The sequence below is a fragment of the Drosophila persimilis genome, unplaced genomic scaffold, assembly GCF_003286085.1.
Source record: "Drosophila persimilis strain 14011-0111.01,24,50 unplaced genomic scaffold, DperRS2 tig00000191-arrow-pilon, whole genome shotgun sequence".
Lineage (NCBI taxonomy): Eukaryota > Metazoa > Arthropoda > Insecta > Diptera > Drosophilidae > Drosophila > Drosophila persimilis.
The window spans coordinates 12,602,795-12,618,912 of NW_020825298.1; the positions used below are offsets into that span (position 1 = coordinate 12,602,795).

At 40.6% G+C, this 16,118-nt stretch overlaps 3 protein-coding genes across 5 annotated transcripts in view; 1 reads left to right on the forward strand and 2 right to left on the reverse strand.

Annotated features, from left to right (window-relative positions):
• Positions 1-140: 140 nt before the first annotated feature.
• On the forward strand, positions 141-1,241 carry LOC6589446 (alpha-ketoglutarate-dependent dioxygenase alkB homolog 4). The gene is made up of 2 exons (XM_002014437.2): positions 141-981; positions 1,037-1,241. Exons 1-2 carry the CDS (start codon positions 257-259, stop codon positions 1,224-1,226), a joined length of 915 nt encoding a protein of 304 aa, XP_002014473.1. The 5' UTR covers positions 141-256; the 3' UTR covers positions 1,227-1,241.
• LOC6588677 (zinc finger protein 521) lies at positions 1,215-2,362 on the reverse strand. The gene is made up of 2 exons (XM_002014436.2): positions 2,193-2,362; positions 1,215-2,143 (listed from the first exon to the last, which is right to left on the reverse strand). The coding sequence occupies exons 1-2, from the start codon at positions 2,316-2,318 to the stop codon at positions 1,229-1,231; spliced, it is 1,041 nt and encodes a 346-aa protein (XP_002014472.1). The 5' UTR covers positions 2,319-2,362; the 3' UTR covers positions 1,215-1,228.
• A 4,526-nt stretch (positions 2,363-6,888) lies between these two features.
• Positions 6,889-16,118, reverse strand: part of LOC6588676 (acetylcholine receptor subunit alpha-type acr-16) — a 76,516-nt gene continuing 67,286 nt past the window's right edge. For 2 of the 3 annotated variants that reach the window (XM_026989102.1, XM_026989103.1), the window contains exons 9-12: positions 8,270-8,379; positions 7,972-8,186; positions 7,723-7,896; positions 6,890-7,215 (exon numbers count right to left, since the gene is read on the reverse strand). In XM_026989102.1, the coding sequence (XP_026844903.1) occupies positions 7,131-7,215; positions 7,723-7,896; positions 7,972-8,186; positions 8,270-8,379 (584 nt within the window). In that variant the 3' untranslated portion in view covers positions 6,890-7,130. Of the gene's footprint in view, positions 7,216-7,722; positions 7,897-7,971; positions 8,187-8,269; positions 8,380-16,118 lie in introns of all 3 variants that reach the window. The other variant, XM_026989104.1, reaches the window with a different exon arrangement.

Genomic DNA, 16,118 nt, shown 5'->3' on the forward strand with positions numbered 1-16,118 from the left:
AAAAACGAAGTTTGCCCTCATAGTCCCCTTCTATTTCAACAGGTGAACAACTTGGATAAAATCCTTCCTTTTTTCTTCCAAAACACCCCACAATATCTTTCACCTGAAACGCGCCATGTGGTGAAATATTCGATAGTACTATCGTATTGAATGTGGCTCACTATCGATGGAATTATGTTCACAATCGATAATTGTCCAACACTGGCAAAACAGCTGATTGAGCGGACTTATTTACAATTTTTTGTGTTAAAAAAAAATGAACACAATTCGACCATGCGGCTGCAAAGGTGTGCGCACATGCCTGAGTTGCGAGAAGGACTTCCAAATAGCCAAACCCTCGCTGCAGGAACAGTTCCAGCAACTGGAGCCTTGGTCATACTGCGTTCAATGCGAACGTCTATACTCCGGCTGGGACACTACTGCGGTTCAGGCGGATCACCAGCAGCATGACAAGGCCAAGGGTCTCCTTATGCCAGGGGTTCTCGTGCAGGAGCAGTTCCTCAGCAAGGATGAGGGCTCGCAGTTGATGACGGAATTGGATGCGTTGCGCTGGGACATCTCCCAGAGCGGCCGTCGCAAGCAGAACTTTGGGCCCAAGACGAACTTCAAAAAGCGCAAGCTGCAGGTGGGCACCTTCGCCGGCTTCCCAAAGAGCACGGAGTACGTTCAACGCCGATTCGATGAGGTGCCGCTGTTGCGTAACTTCCAGACCATCGAGCAGTGCTCCCTGGAGTACGAGCCGAGCAAGGGGGCCAGCATAGATCCACATGTGGACGACTGCTGGATTTGGGGCGAGCGTGTGGTGACAGTCAACTGCCTTGGCGATGCCGTCCTCACTCTCACAGTCTATGAAGAGCAGCAGGCGGGCAAGTACAACCTCGATTTGGTGGCCGCCTACGAGAATGAGCTGCTGGAGCCACTGCTGCCCGAGGAACGGCTCTCGGCATACAAGGGAAAGGTGCTCCGCATACCCATGCCCAAGTAAGCCACTCGATTTCATGGTTCCCTTTGTATGCTAAAGTCTCTTTCCCTCTAGCCTCTCGCTGATTGTTCTGTACGGGCCGGCGCGCTATCAATTTGAGCATTCTGTGCTGCGCGAGGATGTGGTGGAGCGACGCGTTTGCATAGCCTACAGGGAGTTCACGCCCATGTACATTGCTGGGGCGGACCAAGAGAAGGGGGATCCCGTGAGGGAAAAGTCACAAATCTTTTGGCAAATAAACTAATTTTATTCTGGATAATACTTCTTCCTGCTCGCTGGTGTGTAGTCCAAGAGTGACACTTGAGCGGGCAGCTGGACGCCATGCACACGCTTTAGGTGGGCTCGGAGGCCTCTGCTGGTGGTGAAGATTTTTGGGCAGACCACACACGGGTGGTTCGGGTGCTTGTTGCGAATATGGTCGTTGAGATCCTTGAACTTGGCGAAGGCGCTGGTGCAGTACTTGCAGACGTGCGATTTGCGGACATGGGTCTTCAGGTACTGGGAAGAGGCGAAGGCATGCGTGCAGTACTTGCACTTGTAGATGGCCTGACTGCCGCTCGGCTCCACGTGGAGGCGGCGATTCGTCTCGTTGTAATCATCCAGGTCGTTGTGCTTCAGTTCGACGGCCGCATAATCCACTGTCCACTGCTGCAGCTGCAGACCACCGTCGGAGGTTCCTTCGGCCAGGGGCTTACTAGTGGTGACTGGTAGGAACTCCGAGACAATCAACGAATCTTGATTCGCCAGCTTCTGTGATGGGATAGACTGAAACTCTTCCATTATCTCTGAACATTCGTCTATTAGATCTGGATACTCGTCCATTATCTTTGGATTCCCGTCTATTTTCTCTGAACTCTCGTCTATTATCTCCGGACACTCGTCTATTAAGTCTGCACCCTCGTCTATGGGCGCGAAGTCCAGTGCATCTGCTTGCACTATTGTCTCCGTCTCTGTATCTGGCTCTGGCTCCAGGAAGGAGCATTCTTCCTCGATTGTATCCCCTTCGTGTACCACATACATCTCTCCTTCCTGGGCCTGGGCGAATAGTTCGAGCAGTTGTTGATTGGCGACTTTCAGCTTCGTGGAGAATGCATAGATCTGCATGAAACTGTCCAGGCATGGCTTGCATATCATTGCCAGCTCATCTGTCAGATTCATATTCTGAAGAAGACGCCATTAGTTCGATTGTGTCTTAGTTTTGCTGTATTACCTCTTGGAATGTGGCGTCCATCATCTCGAGGACTGTGTGTTCCGGCCAGTCGCTGGTTCGGTGCTCCGTGATGTCAACGTCTGCGCTGCCGTCAAAGCAAATTCTGCACAACTTACGCAGGTCCATTATTAATTGTGCAACAGATATCAAATATCATTAAACCCCGCGGATCTGCGTTCTTCACCTGTTTATTTTATCGTTTAATCGATTTATCGTTAAAATATAGCGTCCGACCACAGTATATATACTGTATGGTTAGTGGTCCGACCCTCAGAAATATACCAAAATATACCGTAATATTACTGACTGTAATATATACTGGAAAAATCATCAGAGAAAATCCCAAAACAGTCCTACAAAACTTAAGCGCCAAATAGAAATTGTTTTGAAAGTAAATGGGCGAAAAGGATTTAAATGCAATATATTGGAATAAATGATACACATAAGTACGATTTGTGAGCGAAAATTCAAAAAACCTGCGTATGGAAATTTACCTTTGAAAAAATAGATTAATGAAATTGACAAAATATACCGAGACTTTTGAACTGTTACATTTGCTCAATTTATTACACAGCAACGATTCCTTTTTGCGCCGCCTGTTGATAGTTACACGAACTAATTTTTAATGAAGCTACAGCAACAAAATGGAATTGATAGACACTTAACGGCGCTTAAATTTGAAATCATGTTTGAAAATCAACTAAACAAGAAAACAAGCTTTGATGGTATTTCTCTTTTCAAAATAAATTTTTATTCAGTTTTGTGTGTGTTTGTAGCAATCATTTCTCTCGATTTTTAATATTAATTTGTTTATTATTTAAATCATTTAATTCCTTTGTTTTCGCCTTATAATTAATTATTATCGTCAATGTGACGAAAGTTATTTGTCTGTCAATAATACTTATCGACAACAGACTTTTGCTAATTTTTTGGGTTTCCTTTCTGTTTTGCCATTTCATTACATGCATAATTAGTTGGAAGTTTTATGTTTTTGTTTTTTCTTACTTTTGCTTTTGGCATTCGACAGAAATTGCGGTAACGGTTTAATAATTATGCAATTAGCTATTTAAATTGAATTGGTAGTTAGACTTGGAGGGGTTCTTTTGGCATTGGATTGGGGTTGGTCTCGGGCTCGGGCGCGGGCACGGGTACGGTACGGATGTGGACTGGGGTTCTGGGGACTTGGAAGCCTTAGGTTGGGTGAGTTTGGTGCTTAACATTTGCAGTTTATAGCCTAAGTTTTTTGTTGTCTTTTAGTTAAATGCTAATTTTAAATATATTTGCTTGGTTTAAAAAATGTCCCGATCGAATTGGTTTGTTTATGCGCTATTTATTGTTGTTGAACTGTTTTAATTGCTCTTCTCGGCATGATCATGCGGAATTGAAACAAAAATCGGATTTCTTCGGTTTTCTGCATTCTTTATTATTTTGTTATACGAACAACTCGAATGTTTCCATGATTTTGTGTGGGTTTTGATTGTTTGAGTATGTGGCCTGTTTATGCATGTGTTTGTGGGCATGGGCATGGGCGTGGGCGTGGGCATGGGCGTGTACCAACCGTTTTTCTTAATTTGCGTATTGCGTGTGTAACTCTGATCAGAGGAAATTAGTTATTACTTGCAAAGTAAGTAAGTAGTAAGTAAGTAGTAGAGTTTTCAAATGAAAAACATTTTCCTTGACTACAATCTTTTCAATTTTAAATTCGTTTATCGTTTTTGTTTTTCCATCAATTTCTTTTTCTTTTCTTTTCATTTTGGGTTTTTGCGTTAGTAGCCCTCTCCTAATGTAGGACGCTTAGTTTATAGTTCCTTGCCCCCATCGTCATCGTAATCGTCTTCGTCATCGCCTTCATTTGGTTTATAATTGCCTAGTTAATGCTATATTATTATTATTTTTATTATACATATTCTCGTACATGTAGAGTTCAATCTTTTAAAGAGTGTAGAAAATGGTTTGCTTTTTAAAATAGCTTCTTTTTATCAAAAAGACATCCATACACATATACATAGTTCTAATTACGCGCCTAGCTGCTCAAAGATTAGCACTAAATTAATTATAAAAAAACTAAATTTAAAATGCACACACTATCTCCGTCTCCGTCTCCATCTTATCTGCACCTGCATCTGCATTTGCATCTGCATTTTCATATCCAACTTTATCTGATTCTGATTCTCATTCGATATCGTATCGTGCACGTATTCTTATGCGTCAACGCAGGATATCAATTTCAGTTAGAATTTAAATTTGAAATCGATCTTGACGATAAACAATCCATAAACAACAACCTCATGGGGGACAGAGCAGTTATCGGTAGGATTACGCATCGCTCGGGGCGTAAGTAAAAATCTTCTCATATCAAATATCAAATGTACTCGTAAATGCAAATAAAACATACAAAGTGAGTGTATACACATATAACGCTTAGATCTGCAGTTCCTTCAATTGATTCCAGCACTCAATGGGGTTCCGTTCCGTTTCCTAGACTGTGTTCGGGGGTGAGCTGATTTCATTTCCTTTAAGTAAACTTTTCGTCTGGCTATCAAAAGTGGTTCGTGGTTCGAGGTTCGAGGTTCGTCACACAATTCTGTTAGAAATTCTCTCGGATAGGACAACACATAAAATACTATTCCGGAAAGAGAGTGTGTGAGAGAGAGGGGGGTGTTTTACTCAAGGGGAAGACAGAGGAGTGCGATTAATACGGCAGTGTTGCTTCTTCTTCTAATCATCGATCCCATCCATCGGATCCGTTTGTTATCGTTTCATTTTTTTCAACAAGGAGGTAGGTTTTTCATTGATCATTGATTTTTGTTTTTGTGTAGAAAACATTCACATTAATAGGTTTCGTAGGTGGGTTCCGGAAAGAGTGTTCGTGTACGAGTTCGTTCATTGGGGACTATACCGTAAATATCACTGTTTTGCTTTGTGTTTGAGGGGAGATCGGAGATCGTTTCGAATCGATTTGATTCGATTTGATTCGATTGGATTAGATTGGATAGAGCAGAGTAAAGTAGACGAAATTTGAAGCTCGTATCTAGGAACACATTGGGGAAGAGAACTCGATTCGAAAACTATGCGAAAACTTCCAACAAAATTGTGATTTCTTGGATGCGATTGGGTTGGGCTGTTGATCTGGTTGGTTGGCTTAGTGGGGTTCTGTTCTTTTCTGATCTTGCGCTGCCTTTGCTTCTGTAATTGCTTCTGCCTAGTGTCTGTAGTTTTGCTCGTTTCCGTATTGGTTTTATTAAAAATATATCTATTTATATATGTATATTTATGTATGTATATATGCGGTGATATATGTGTCATAAAATATATATACACCTGTTCATCTTGTATTGCTATCTTGGAGTTTGCTTTCTGCTTTCTTTCTGCTTTGTGTTTCATTGTAATTATTACTTTGACTAATTAATTGCTGACTATAACTCGGTTTGGTTTTGCTTTTGCATTTGCATTCGGTTCGCTCATTTTCATTTTCATTTTCGGTATTTTCGATTTGCTACAATATTTCAACAATAAATTTTCTAAAAACATTTCGTTCAACGAACATATACTCGTACTCCTGCTCCAAGGGTTCGTGAATGCGCCTTTTAAAAATTAATTCAATTCACTATTCAATATATATGTATTTATATATTTTTGTTTGTTTGTATCCATTATTATGTGTCAGTTTGTTACCATGTTACACTTAGCTATCCCTCACTTTTCACTTTTCAATCTACGCTCCACTCTCAAAGCCCGCACCAAAAAAAAAGATACAACATAAGATGTACGATTTTTATAAAGAACGAAAATAAGACTCTTCAAGTTTTTTCACTGGGATCATATTTTGTTTGCAAAATTTGAATGAAGGAAATCAAACAAAATATTGTTGGTCCACGTGATCCCAAAAATCAAAACTAAGAGACACAAAATATAGTGAAGTAAACTGAGAGAAACAAAGGATAAATAAGGCCAATAAGTCAATCTTCTGATGCCTACACTCGCCTACAAATAAGTTGTTCCTTTCCCTTGTTTTTGCATTTGTCAATTAAGTGCTTCAGTGTCTGTGTGTCTCTGTCTCTGTCTCCGTCTCTGTCGCTGAGTGTGTGTGGGTGTTATGTGGGTGTGTTGCCATTTTAAATACATATCTAATGTCTCATAGGAACAATCTCTTATATATATATATATATCATATATCTTATGTGTTTTTGTTTGTGTAGTATCTGGTGTGTGGCTCTATATAGTATCCTATGTCTGTGTCTGTCGTCTGTTCATCTTACATAAATTATAGCAACTCAACGTGTTAATTAACTTATAACTTATACATGTGTGTGCAGTTGTGTGTGTATGTAGCTTTTGTGTGTGTCCTTTGCCGCGATGTTTCTTTGTTGTTCCTCCCATCCATATTGTGCTCCTCCTCTCCGCCCATTGGCTCCTACTCCATCCCTATGCAAATTTTTGGTTTGCTTTTGCTTTTTGTTTACTTAACTGTTATAATTTTGTTCGTGTTAGTGTGTCTGTCAGTGTGTATGTGTAGCTTACTTAACACTTTTGTTTTCTCTCTTATTTATTCGGTTTCTTGTACGGCAGTAATTTTTGCTTTTTTGTTTGGTTTCTCCATAAAATATTTTGGTTTAGTATATGATTTTGTTTCTCTATTTTTTTTTGCGAAATTTCCTTTGCTCTTTTTTTGTTTTGTTTTTGACTTAAAAATGTAATTAACAATTTTTTTTTTCGGTTTTTCCATTTGTTTCTTCGCTTTTGCTTGGTTTCAAAGCAGCTTCGCTAGTTTTTTGTTGGTTTGGTTTTTGAAAAAGAACTTAACTATGCATCTCCCTCGCCTAACACACAGACTCCGCACTCCGGCGTATCTAATCCGCGTGTGTGTGTGCGTGTGTGTGCTAGGTGTATGCGCTTCCGTATCCGTATCCGTAGCTTAATTGTCTAAATTGAGCGTCCTTATTGCACGATTATGTGCGGAGCTGAGAGCAGCACGGTTACCGTTGCAATAATCGTAAAGAGCGTGAAAACAATTAAACAAAATCTGTGGAGTAGAAGAGCAAGCAAATCAGCGCCTCGAAAACAAAATGGCGGCGGCCCGGGTGTCGGCCATCTTTCAATATTTGAGCCACGTGCTCTCTCTGTGTGTGTGTGCATGGGCGTGGGCGTGGGCGTGGACGTGTTGGTGTGGGCAAAGTGTGTGTGTGCCTGGCAAGGCGTTCCGCCGGAAGATGTGTGACAGACAAAGCGTTTGCCGAGCCTAATTGTTTGACTTGGAAAGCGGCCACCGAAGCGTGCTGCCTCTGGTTCAATACATCCACTCAGGAAAGTGAATATTTGAATGTACATAATGATGTGGCTAATCACAGGAGTCGGTTGACGAGTGGCACATAACAGGGAGATAGCCAGTACCACTTGAATTGGTATAAAAACAGAATAAAGCACCAAAAGATTGATTTTGCATCCCAAGAATAGTTTTGGTTAGCTATACACTTAGTTCCCAACGTTAGGTTATTGTATGTAAAAGTGTTTATGTGGGGTATGCACTCACCTATCCACAACCATTGCAGCGAACTTCCAATCGCTTATCAATTCCGCTTCGTCGTCAGCTTTGCGCATGCGCGCCGTAATAAATTGCAATTCTTTGAGAATTAAGTGGAGATCTTTGTGATTGCAGCCAATGGCCGTGTGGTGTTCCTCCACCGTTGTGGGTCGGCCAAAGCTACTGCAAATGTGAATAGAGAGTACAGATAATGGGTTAGTAAAGGATAATCTTGCAACCATTCAGCAGGATACTTACGCCGACGAACCGATGGCGGTTTGAGATCCTGATATTGTATGCCGAAAGTCATCGTCAATATCGAGAACATTGGCGAGCAGAGACTTGGAAGAGCGCTCCTTCAGCTCCAATTCCTTCATGCGATTGCTTAATAGTATTGTTTTGCGTGTGATCTTGCGGCCGGGTCGACCCATCCGCAAGATCCAGGGCAGCCATTGTAGGAAAACGGATTTGATCTGATCCAAGCCAGAGAACAGAAACCAGAAAGAGGACCAGTCAGAGGGGTATTGTAAGAGCACTGCTCAGATGGAGGACTTACCCACGGTGGCATCTCGTGAATGTCCGCTGTGCGATGGTGATAGTTGAGCACCACAACCGTGAGCACCACCGACGATGCGACCATGAACATGATGCAGTTGAAATAGGTGCCTGAGTGGGATTTGGGGTATAGCAAGAAGATATAGAGAAAAGCGAATGTTAGAGTGCTGATCGTGGGGCCTTGCATCTCATTAAAACACTAAGAACAGAAGCGTCAAATCATAATTTACAAACTCGTACAACATTACTTTAGTTTAGCTTCATTTCATGATAGACTTCGATTAGAGTTACGGTTAGAGAAAGTAGCGTGATGATTACTGTGTTTACTGTTTGATTACAATGCTGTGACTACTGTTCTTTACGTTACTACGCTTTGTTACGTTACGTTACGTTACGTTACATTGCGGATGCAACTATGACTATAAATACGTCTACTCAGAGCCACTACATTTGATGTTTATTCGAATACATTTTATGTCAGGCTTCTTCCATGCAGTTTAGTGTTTAAGTTTTGGTTCATGCAGGAGTTCTGGATATGAGAAGCGGGACAAAGAACAGTCAAGTATGGGGATACACATTCTGTAAATGATTCTTTATTCTGTAAAACTTGACTGTTCCTTGCTGCTCGTAGAATCGAATAAAACATTCACAAAAGCAGGCATGGATGGGGGCTGTGGGGGTCTCTGGGTCTGGGTAAACGGGGGGGTGGGTAAACGTGGGGCTAATCATTGTCTGGATAAGATTTCAACTTTAAACTTTTGTTCTAGAATGCTGTGAGTCGATAGTTTAGCTCCTCTGGCGTTAATATATTTTGTATTTGGTTATTGATTTAACGTTTCTCTGGTTTACGGTATGCTCTCTGAATATTTAATGCTGGATGATTGAGTATTAGTAATTCGTTCGATTTATGGACTGTTTTGAGTATGCTTTCGATACTTGGGTGCGAGGAACTAACGATTACCTAAAGCATAGGTATACATATGTACATTGCACATCCGGAGCCTCAAAAGTACAATCGGGAGGAGAGTAAGTCGAGTGTTGGTGTGTGTGTGTTGGTTAGAGATTCTCTCAATGTCAAAGAGGTTCAGCCAAAAGTCTAAAGAAGCAGAGGTTGTTCGGTTGGGTTTACGGTTGCGGGTTTCAAAGATACATTCGGTTCAGCATCTGTACCCCGGAGTTGGTTCATGCTCATCAAAGCTTAACATTCGATTACCTACTTTATCGCTCTATTTGGGTTTTGTTTGGTTTTGGTGGTTTTTTTAAAGATTCACTTTGATTTTTAGCTTTAGGAAACTTTCGTTATGTCTAATGAGTACTTTGTACAATTGTTTTTGCTTGGTTTTTGATTTAGCAGCTAAAAGAGAGAAGAGTTTTTGTTTGTTTTTAAGGCTGTAAGAATTTTAGATTTTCTTTTTATTATTTTTTGGCAAATGATAAACTCAAAGTTACAATTGAACGTTACGAATACCTAGCAGCGGTACGGCCTCGCTGGTCTTGGTAATGACATTGCCGACCAGCAGAGAGAAAACTGTTTGCGATAGTAGTATAGTGACACCTGCAAAATATTTGGTCAAATTTTGGTCAGATTTCGTGTGTGAGTGCAGCAGGGAATCATCGGGGAGTGTCATCGCCGATCACTGGATCGTCCGTCCGGGTCGAGCTCCGTTCAACGTGTCGTTGGTTATAGCTTGAGATAGAGTAGGGAAGTGGGGCAAAGAGTGCTAGAGTGCTAGAGAGCTTCAGGGATAGGCTAAATGATATTTTTTGGCTGAACCTTTTCGGAGAGAACACAACACATCATACAACACAGGACTCATCGTTTGTTGGTGGGGGAGAGAGTGCATTCCAAATACTTATGTATATACATATATTATCATTATCATCTGTAAAAAAATGCTATCTTATAAATGGGAAATGATATTTTTGCAATACCAGATATGCTATAGTCGATGCTTTAGTAATCGTAGTTTTCAAATAGTATTTATTTAGCAATTGGAATTTCAAAGTTTGAGTTCTCAAAAAAGGTTCTCAAGCAAAAAATATCATTCCGAGAGTTGGGTAAATTGGAGTATCTTGATAGTTAGATGCAGGATGAGGACCGGGTGTAGGCATTTAGCAGACATTAGTCTAAGAAAGTTATATAGAAGCGTGTGTGGTTCGGTGGTTCGGTGGATCGGTGGATTTCTTGTGGAGTGATCTGTGATCTGGAGTGACTTGGTCTCGTGGTCATGACTGAGAGAGTTTCTTGTGTGAACGAGCGAGCGAACGAACGATAACGAGAACGAGCTTCAAGATGGTGGAGTAATACTCATGGACAAACTTAGGGTGTAAAATATATCTTTATATTGTGGCAGTGGTGGTGACGGTGGTGGTGGTGGTGGTGGTGGGGTGTGGGTGGCAATGCATAAATCTGAAAATCTAGAAATGAGTGAGAGGCGAGTGACGGTGAGAGTGAGGGTGAGCGTGAGAGAACCAAATCAAACACAAATCAAAGCTGTTAGCAAAAAAGTCGAAATCATACAATACAAGATAAAAACTTATTTCTTTCTTAATTGATTTCATTTCATTGTTTTCGGTCTGTGTGTGTGTCTTTGACGACGACAGGGCATCATTACGATTTATTAGCATTTACTGGCATCTCGCACAAGAATTCTTTCATCTTTAATTTGCGTTGTCGTTGTCGTTACTGGTTTATCACAAGTATATTCCCAAACTCACTTGCATTGAAATCTGTCTCATAAGTATCTTTTGTAATTACGTATGGGTGGAAATTGAAGTTGAGGGAGTTGCGGATTGAACGAAGCGGAAGGTAAGACATAACATTTACCATATAGTACGGATATTCATATACATTTATAGGTATTATAGTTGTACATACATGTGTGTGTCGAATAATTACAGAATGAACCCTTCAAGGCGAGGCCCTGATGCGATAGAAATACAAATTTTGAAATGAAATTTTACATTTAAGAGAGAGATTTGCGTTCGAATTTAGTTCGATATGAAGATACACAGGCATACAGGATCTATTGCATCATAAAGGCCCCACCGATTCGGTTCTGGGAATAGAGGTATTATATTGAAGGGAAATTGTTCAACCATTGGAGCAGCATCTTTGGATTGTATGTGCTGCCCTCCAATGAGCTTGTTTGGTGAAGAAATTGAAGAATTGAAAGCGGAAATTGTATAGAAAGTATATAGAAAGATCGGAAGTGTATAAGTAGATAACGATAGCATTTAAAAGACTGCCCTAACTAATCGTAGTGTTTGTTTTATCCGGTCTTTCTGGGGCTCTGCCTGGTTCTGGTTGTTAATAAGAAGCGAACCAAAAAGTTTGTTGATTGTTAAAATGAAGACAGTAGGAGGAGATAGTAGATATATAGTGATAGAGAGACAGCAACAGAATACAGTATGATAAGGAACTGCTTCGGATATATATATCGATATTGGTATTTTAATTGTATTTGATATTTGATATATTATAACTTCAAGTTCAGAACGAGTTAGAGTTTGAGAGTTAGAGAGAGCGATAGAGAGAGAGAGAGAGAGATATAGGGGAGTGGGACAGAGAGAACGAGTTAGAGTTAGAATTATAATTGATTTGATTTGATTTAGTTTGGTTTAGTTTGGTATTTGGTTTTAGTTAAGTTAGTAAGTGGCAAACTGTTGTTGTAATTAGTAAACATAGTACGACGTACACAAATAACATTTATCAACTTTATTGTCGCTTAATAGTTGGGTGGTACGAGTAGTATTTGTTTGACTTGGTTGTTTGTTGGTTGGTTGGTTGGTTGGTTGGTTAGACTATTACTTTATTTAAGTTTTAGTTTCAGTTTTGGATTCTTTGAGAGGGGGATTATATATGCGAACAATTTAGCAATGTGTGTGAGTAATATAATCGTAATAGATATGTATATATATATATAGATAACAACAATAACAATAATATTCATGGATATACATATATATATAGATATAGATACGTCTATATATACATATATATGGCATTTAGGCATGTACGTATATGTAAATCATATTAAGTAGTTTGTTAATTATTCGGTTTTTTGTTTTTTGGTTTTGGTTTGACAAATTTGAATATATATTTGCATTTGGTAAGTATGTTTTAAATGCAATCGCTACCTAACAAGGGGATTGCATCAGATACTTGGGGCAATGTCTCAGCTACAAGGTTGAGAAACACTGTGAGCGATAGAAGAATTGTAACTCCTGAAACAAAAGAATTTCGTTTTCGTTTTGAAAAATACAATAACAACCACACAAAAACACAAATGACACAATCGAAAATGGAAATCATAAAGCGTACGTTTATGTATGTGTAAGTATATCTGTATTTGTATCTGTATTTGTATTTTGTATCTGTATCTGTATCTTTATCTGTAGCTGTTTCTGTAGTGTGTGTGTGAGTGAGGACATATCGGCGAAGTAAGTACATAGGTAATCAGTAATTAGGCGTAGTATATGTATGTATGTATGTTCTGTATCTGTTTCTGTGTATCAGTCGTAGGTTCGTAGTTCTCATTTCCGTGGAGTCCGCCTTGTTGAGAGACTGGAGATTTGGTTTCTATTTAGAAGTGACGTTTATCGGTTGCTTTGATTGGTTTCAATTGATCTCGATCTCTGAATGAAGTGTGCTTGAGAGTGGATATATGGAGTATATGCCTGAGAGTATGCTGCAAACTCAAAATTCGAAACGGATTCAACTCAAGTCGGGGCTCGGGGCTCGGAGTCGGGGATCCGTGGGTACCCTGGGTAGGTATTGGAATAGGTATTGGTATAGAGGAGCTCTCTCAAAGTTGGGCCTCTCCTGAGTTGTATGTTGTAGCCAGTGAGGATTACGATCTGACAGAATGGGCACAAAATGTTCACAACGTCTCAGAGTATTAAGTTTTATTTTTGCAGAAAGAAATAAGTCAACTTTTCAAGAGCTTAGTGGCCAAAGGGGATGGGTGACACGGGAGCGCGGGGGTGTCTCAACTTTGACCCATTAGAAAGGGGCGAGGTCGAGAGTGGGAAGTGCAGAAAAAAAACTTTGAAAGTAGCGCAAGTTTTTCCTGGTCTGAGAGTATTTGAAAATTGAACTCGAAGTCAGCTCAAGTTGCCCGGCCTTGCACACAGTCCTTTCGCCCCTTCTAGCCCCTTGCTCACACTTGTACTACGTGTTGCCAATTTGCCACGCCCACATGCGCGCCTCATTTAATTTGCTACGTGCCACACCGGGACATGGAGAGACAGAGAGAGTCAGAGAGGCTAAATGGGCATTACGAGAGGAAATTTGCACACTGCATGCAAATGATTTGTCTTCAAGTCTTTGGGGGCTGTGGTGGGGGGGACGGCTATTGGAAAAGGATTCGGTATCGGAATAGGGTATTATATAGGGGGATATATATCTATATATATGACACAATATGAACGCATGATGGGCTCGACATCATGAACGGTACGATATTATGTGGAGTTGCAACTCTACCATCTGATCAAATGGATCTGCATAAATGCAAGTTCAAATGTTGCTTTCGGTTTTGATTTTGGTTTATCTTTTTTAGGGATTCATCGTTTAAGTGGGTTTCGTTTAGAGAGACCTATGGTTCTATGTGGTGGTTCGAGGGGGACGGGTAGTGGTGGTGGTGGATGGTTTAGATGCCAGGAGTTTACGGGTTTCAAATATGAGGTCGTTCAGCAAGAAAGATCTAGGTTAGTTTGGTGTTTTGGGTTGGTTTGGTTGGTTGTTTGGTTGGTTCTTGGTGTGAGAATCAAAGAGAGTTCTTGCCGCAGAGAATTATATATATAGCTATATGGATATTTATATACTGATATATATACTGAGAGAGAGAGAGAGAGTTAGAGCGAGCGAGTGAGCGAGAAAGGTAGGGGTAGAGAAAGAGAGAGAGTGTTGGAGAGTGTTTTAGCTTTTCGTTGCATGCGCTCGTGTGGCGGCGTTCGACCAAAGTTCCGGTTGTTCTTTTTCATTTTTTCAGTGTGTGGTGTTCGGTGGTTCGGTGGTTTGGTGGTTCGGTGGTGTTTCAGGTTCTCTTGTTTCAGGCGGTTCAGGTGGTTCGGGTGGCTTTAGATGTACTTACGTCTGTTCAGCGTGTTGTCTATATACAGTGTTCGGTATTGTGGGTGATCGGTTTTGATATAGGTATATAGTAGTAGTAGTAGTATATATATAATGTATATAGTTATATGGTTAATATAGATGCTTATTCTTTCCTGAGGCGATGCTTTTGTACAGCTTTAAACAATACAAGACACTCTTGGTTATGAGTCATATACCTACCGAGAGGCCTCTACAACAACGGGTATCGTGTGGTTATGGCAGGTACGTTATAGAGTAAAGAGTATTGTATGTCAAGCATTTAGATACAACATCTGTGTTCTGTCCTAGCTATATGGCTATTCCTCTTTCTACACAAGGCTGCGGTATCGCTTTCTCTGTGGCATACAAACCTCTACGAGAACTGTTCTATTTTGTGAGTGGCATTTGTACAGGTTACACATATCTCATAGATGTATATAGTATGTATATATAAGCATGATTTATGTTTTATGCATACAAAATCAGGGAAACGATTCTACCAGGCAATATTCTGTGGCTTCTCCGGCGGGTGGGCGGTCTCTCCTACATTTGACATACGATTTGGCCACAGAAGGATGCAAGGCAGAAGGCAGAAGGCAGAAGGCTGGGGGAGGCAGCAATAGTGCGGGTCAGGAATGTAAGTGCATTGGCTGAGGTTCGAGCCTCGGGCTGCATTTCGAACTAGTTTCCCTGACCCCGAGCTACGACTGCTGTCTGCCTTCTCCCAGCCTCGTCCTGCCTCTGTCTCTCCCTCCCACTGTCTGTTTATGTTTTGCCTGACTGTACCAAACAAACATAAAAAAGATGTACAAAACGAGAGAGAGAGAGAGATCTGCTTTTTTTTTGTTTGTGAGTTGGTTTTGGTTTTTTGTTTCTGTTTTCTGTTTCCTTTCGGCTTTGGTTTTTTCTCCTGTTTTGCTCTTTGGTAGCGAAAAAAGGTTTTTCGTTGGATTTTTCATAGTTTAACTTTGGTTTATACAGATATATATATGTATATGTGTATATATACAATATTGTGGCTAGATTTTAGATACATTTTCTTTAATTGCATTTGTGTCTACGTTTTTGATGCTATGCTTTTTAGTTTTTAGTTGGGATGATTAAGTGGCAGCTGAGGATCGGAGTTCAGGCAATGAATGAGGCAAGGAGTTTGGGGTGGGTAGAGGTAGGGGTGGGGGTGGAGGTGAGGTAGGCCCGTCCTAGAGCGTGATTATGAGGCGAGCACACACTAAGGACAAGCGTATTTACAGGATAATCGGGGCTTAGTCGATTCCATTTTAATATTCATAATATAATAACACATGTATGGGTTGGCAGGCTAAGAAAAACCGAAGAGAGAACAACGAAACGATACGATCTAGAGGCACACGTAGATAAACGTAGAACAAACGAATCCAACAAACAAACAAACAAACAAAGCAACAACCAAACGACAATAAGAACTCAAGAAACGATTATATAGGACAGCTTTATAGGCAAACACAGTAAAATCGAAATGAAAAACTTTCGTAATCGTAATCGTTTCGTATTTGTTTTTGTAGCTGTAGCTGTATTTGTATCTGTATCTGTATCTGTATCTGTGACTGCGATTGTGATGTGGGGCTTGTGACTTCGTGGCTGTGGTGCTGTGGTAGGTAGTGTTTGTCTTGTGGTCAAATACCAATTATGTCAGAGCTTTCGGATAACCCGATGGAGGGATAGCCAGATGAGGTTGGGTATTAGTATAGCAAAAAGTATTATAGAAAAGACTGGT

What these genes read in the sequence shown, in the direction of transcription:
- LOC6589446 (XM_002014437.2), top strand. Translation starts at nt 257, where the DNA reads ATGAACACAATTCGACCATGCGGCTGCAAAGGTGTGCGCACATGCCTG. An exon ending in CTCCGCATACCCATGCCCAA is followed by an intron (nt 982 to 1,036) that starts GTAAGCCACTCG and finishes CTTTCCCTCTAG; the next exon opens with CCTCTCGCTGATTGTTCTGT.
- LOC6588677 (XM_002014436.2), bottom strand. Translation starts at nt 2,318, where the DNA reads ATGGACCTGCGTAAGTTGTGCAGAATTTGCTTTGACGGCAGCGCAGAC. An exon ending in TGGACGCCACATTCCAAGAG is followed by an intron (nt 2,144 to 2,192) that starts GTAATACAGCAA and finishes CGTCTTCTTCAG; the next exon opens with AATATGAATCTGACAGATGA.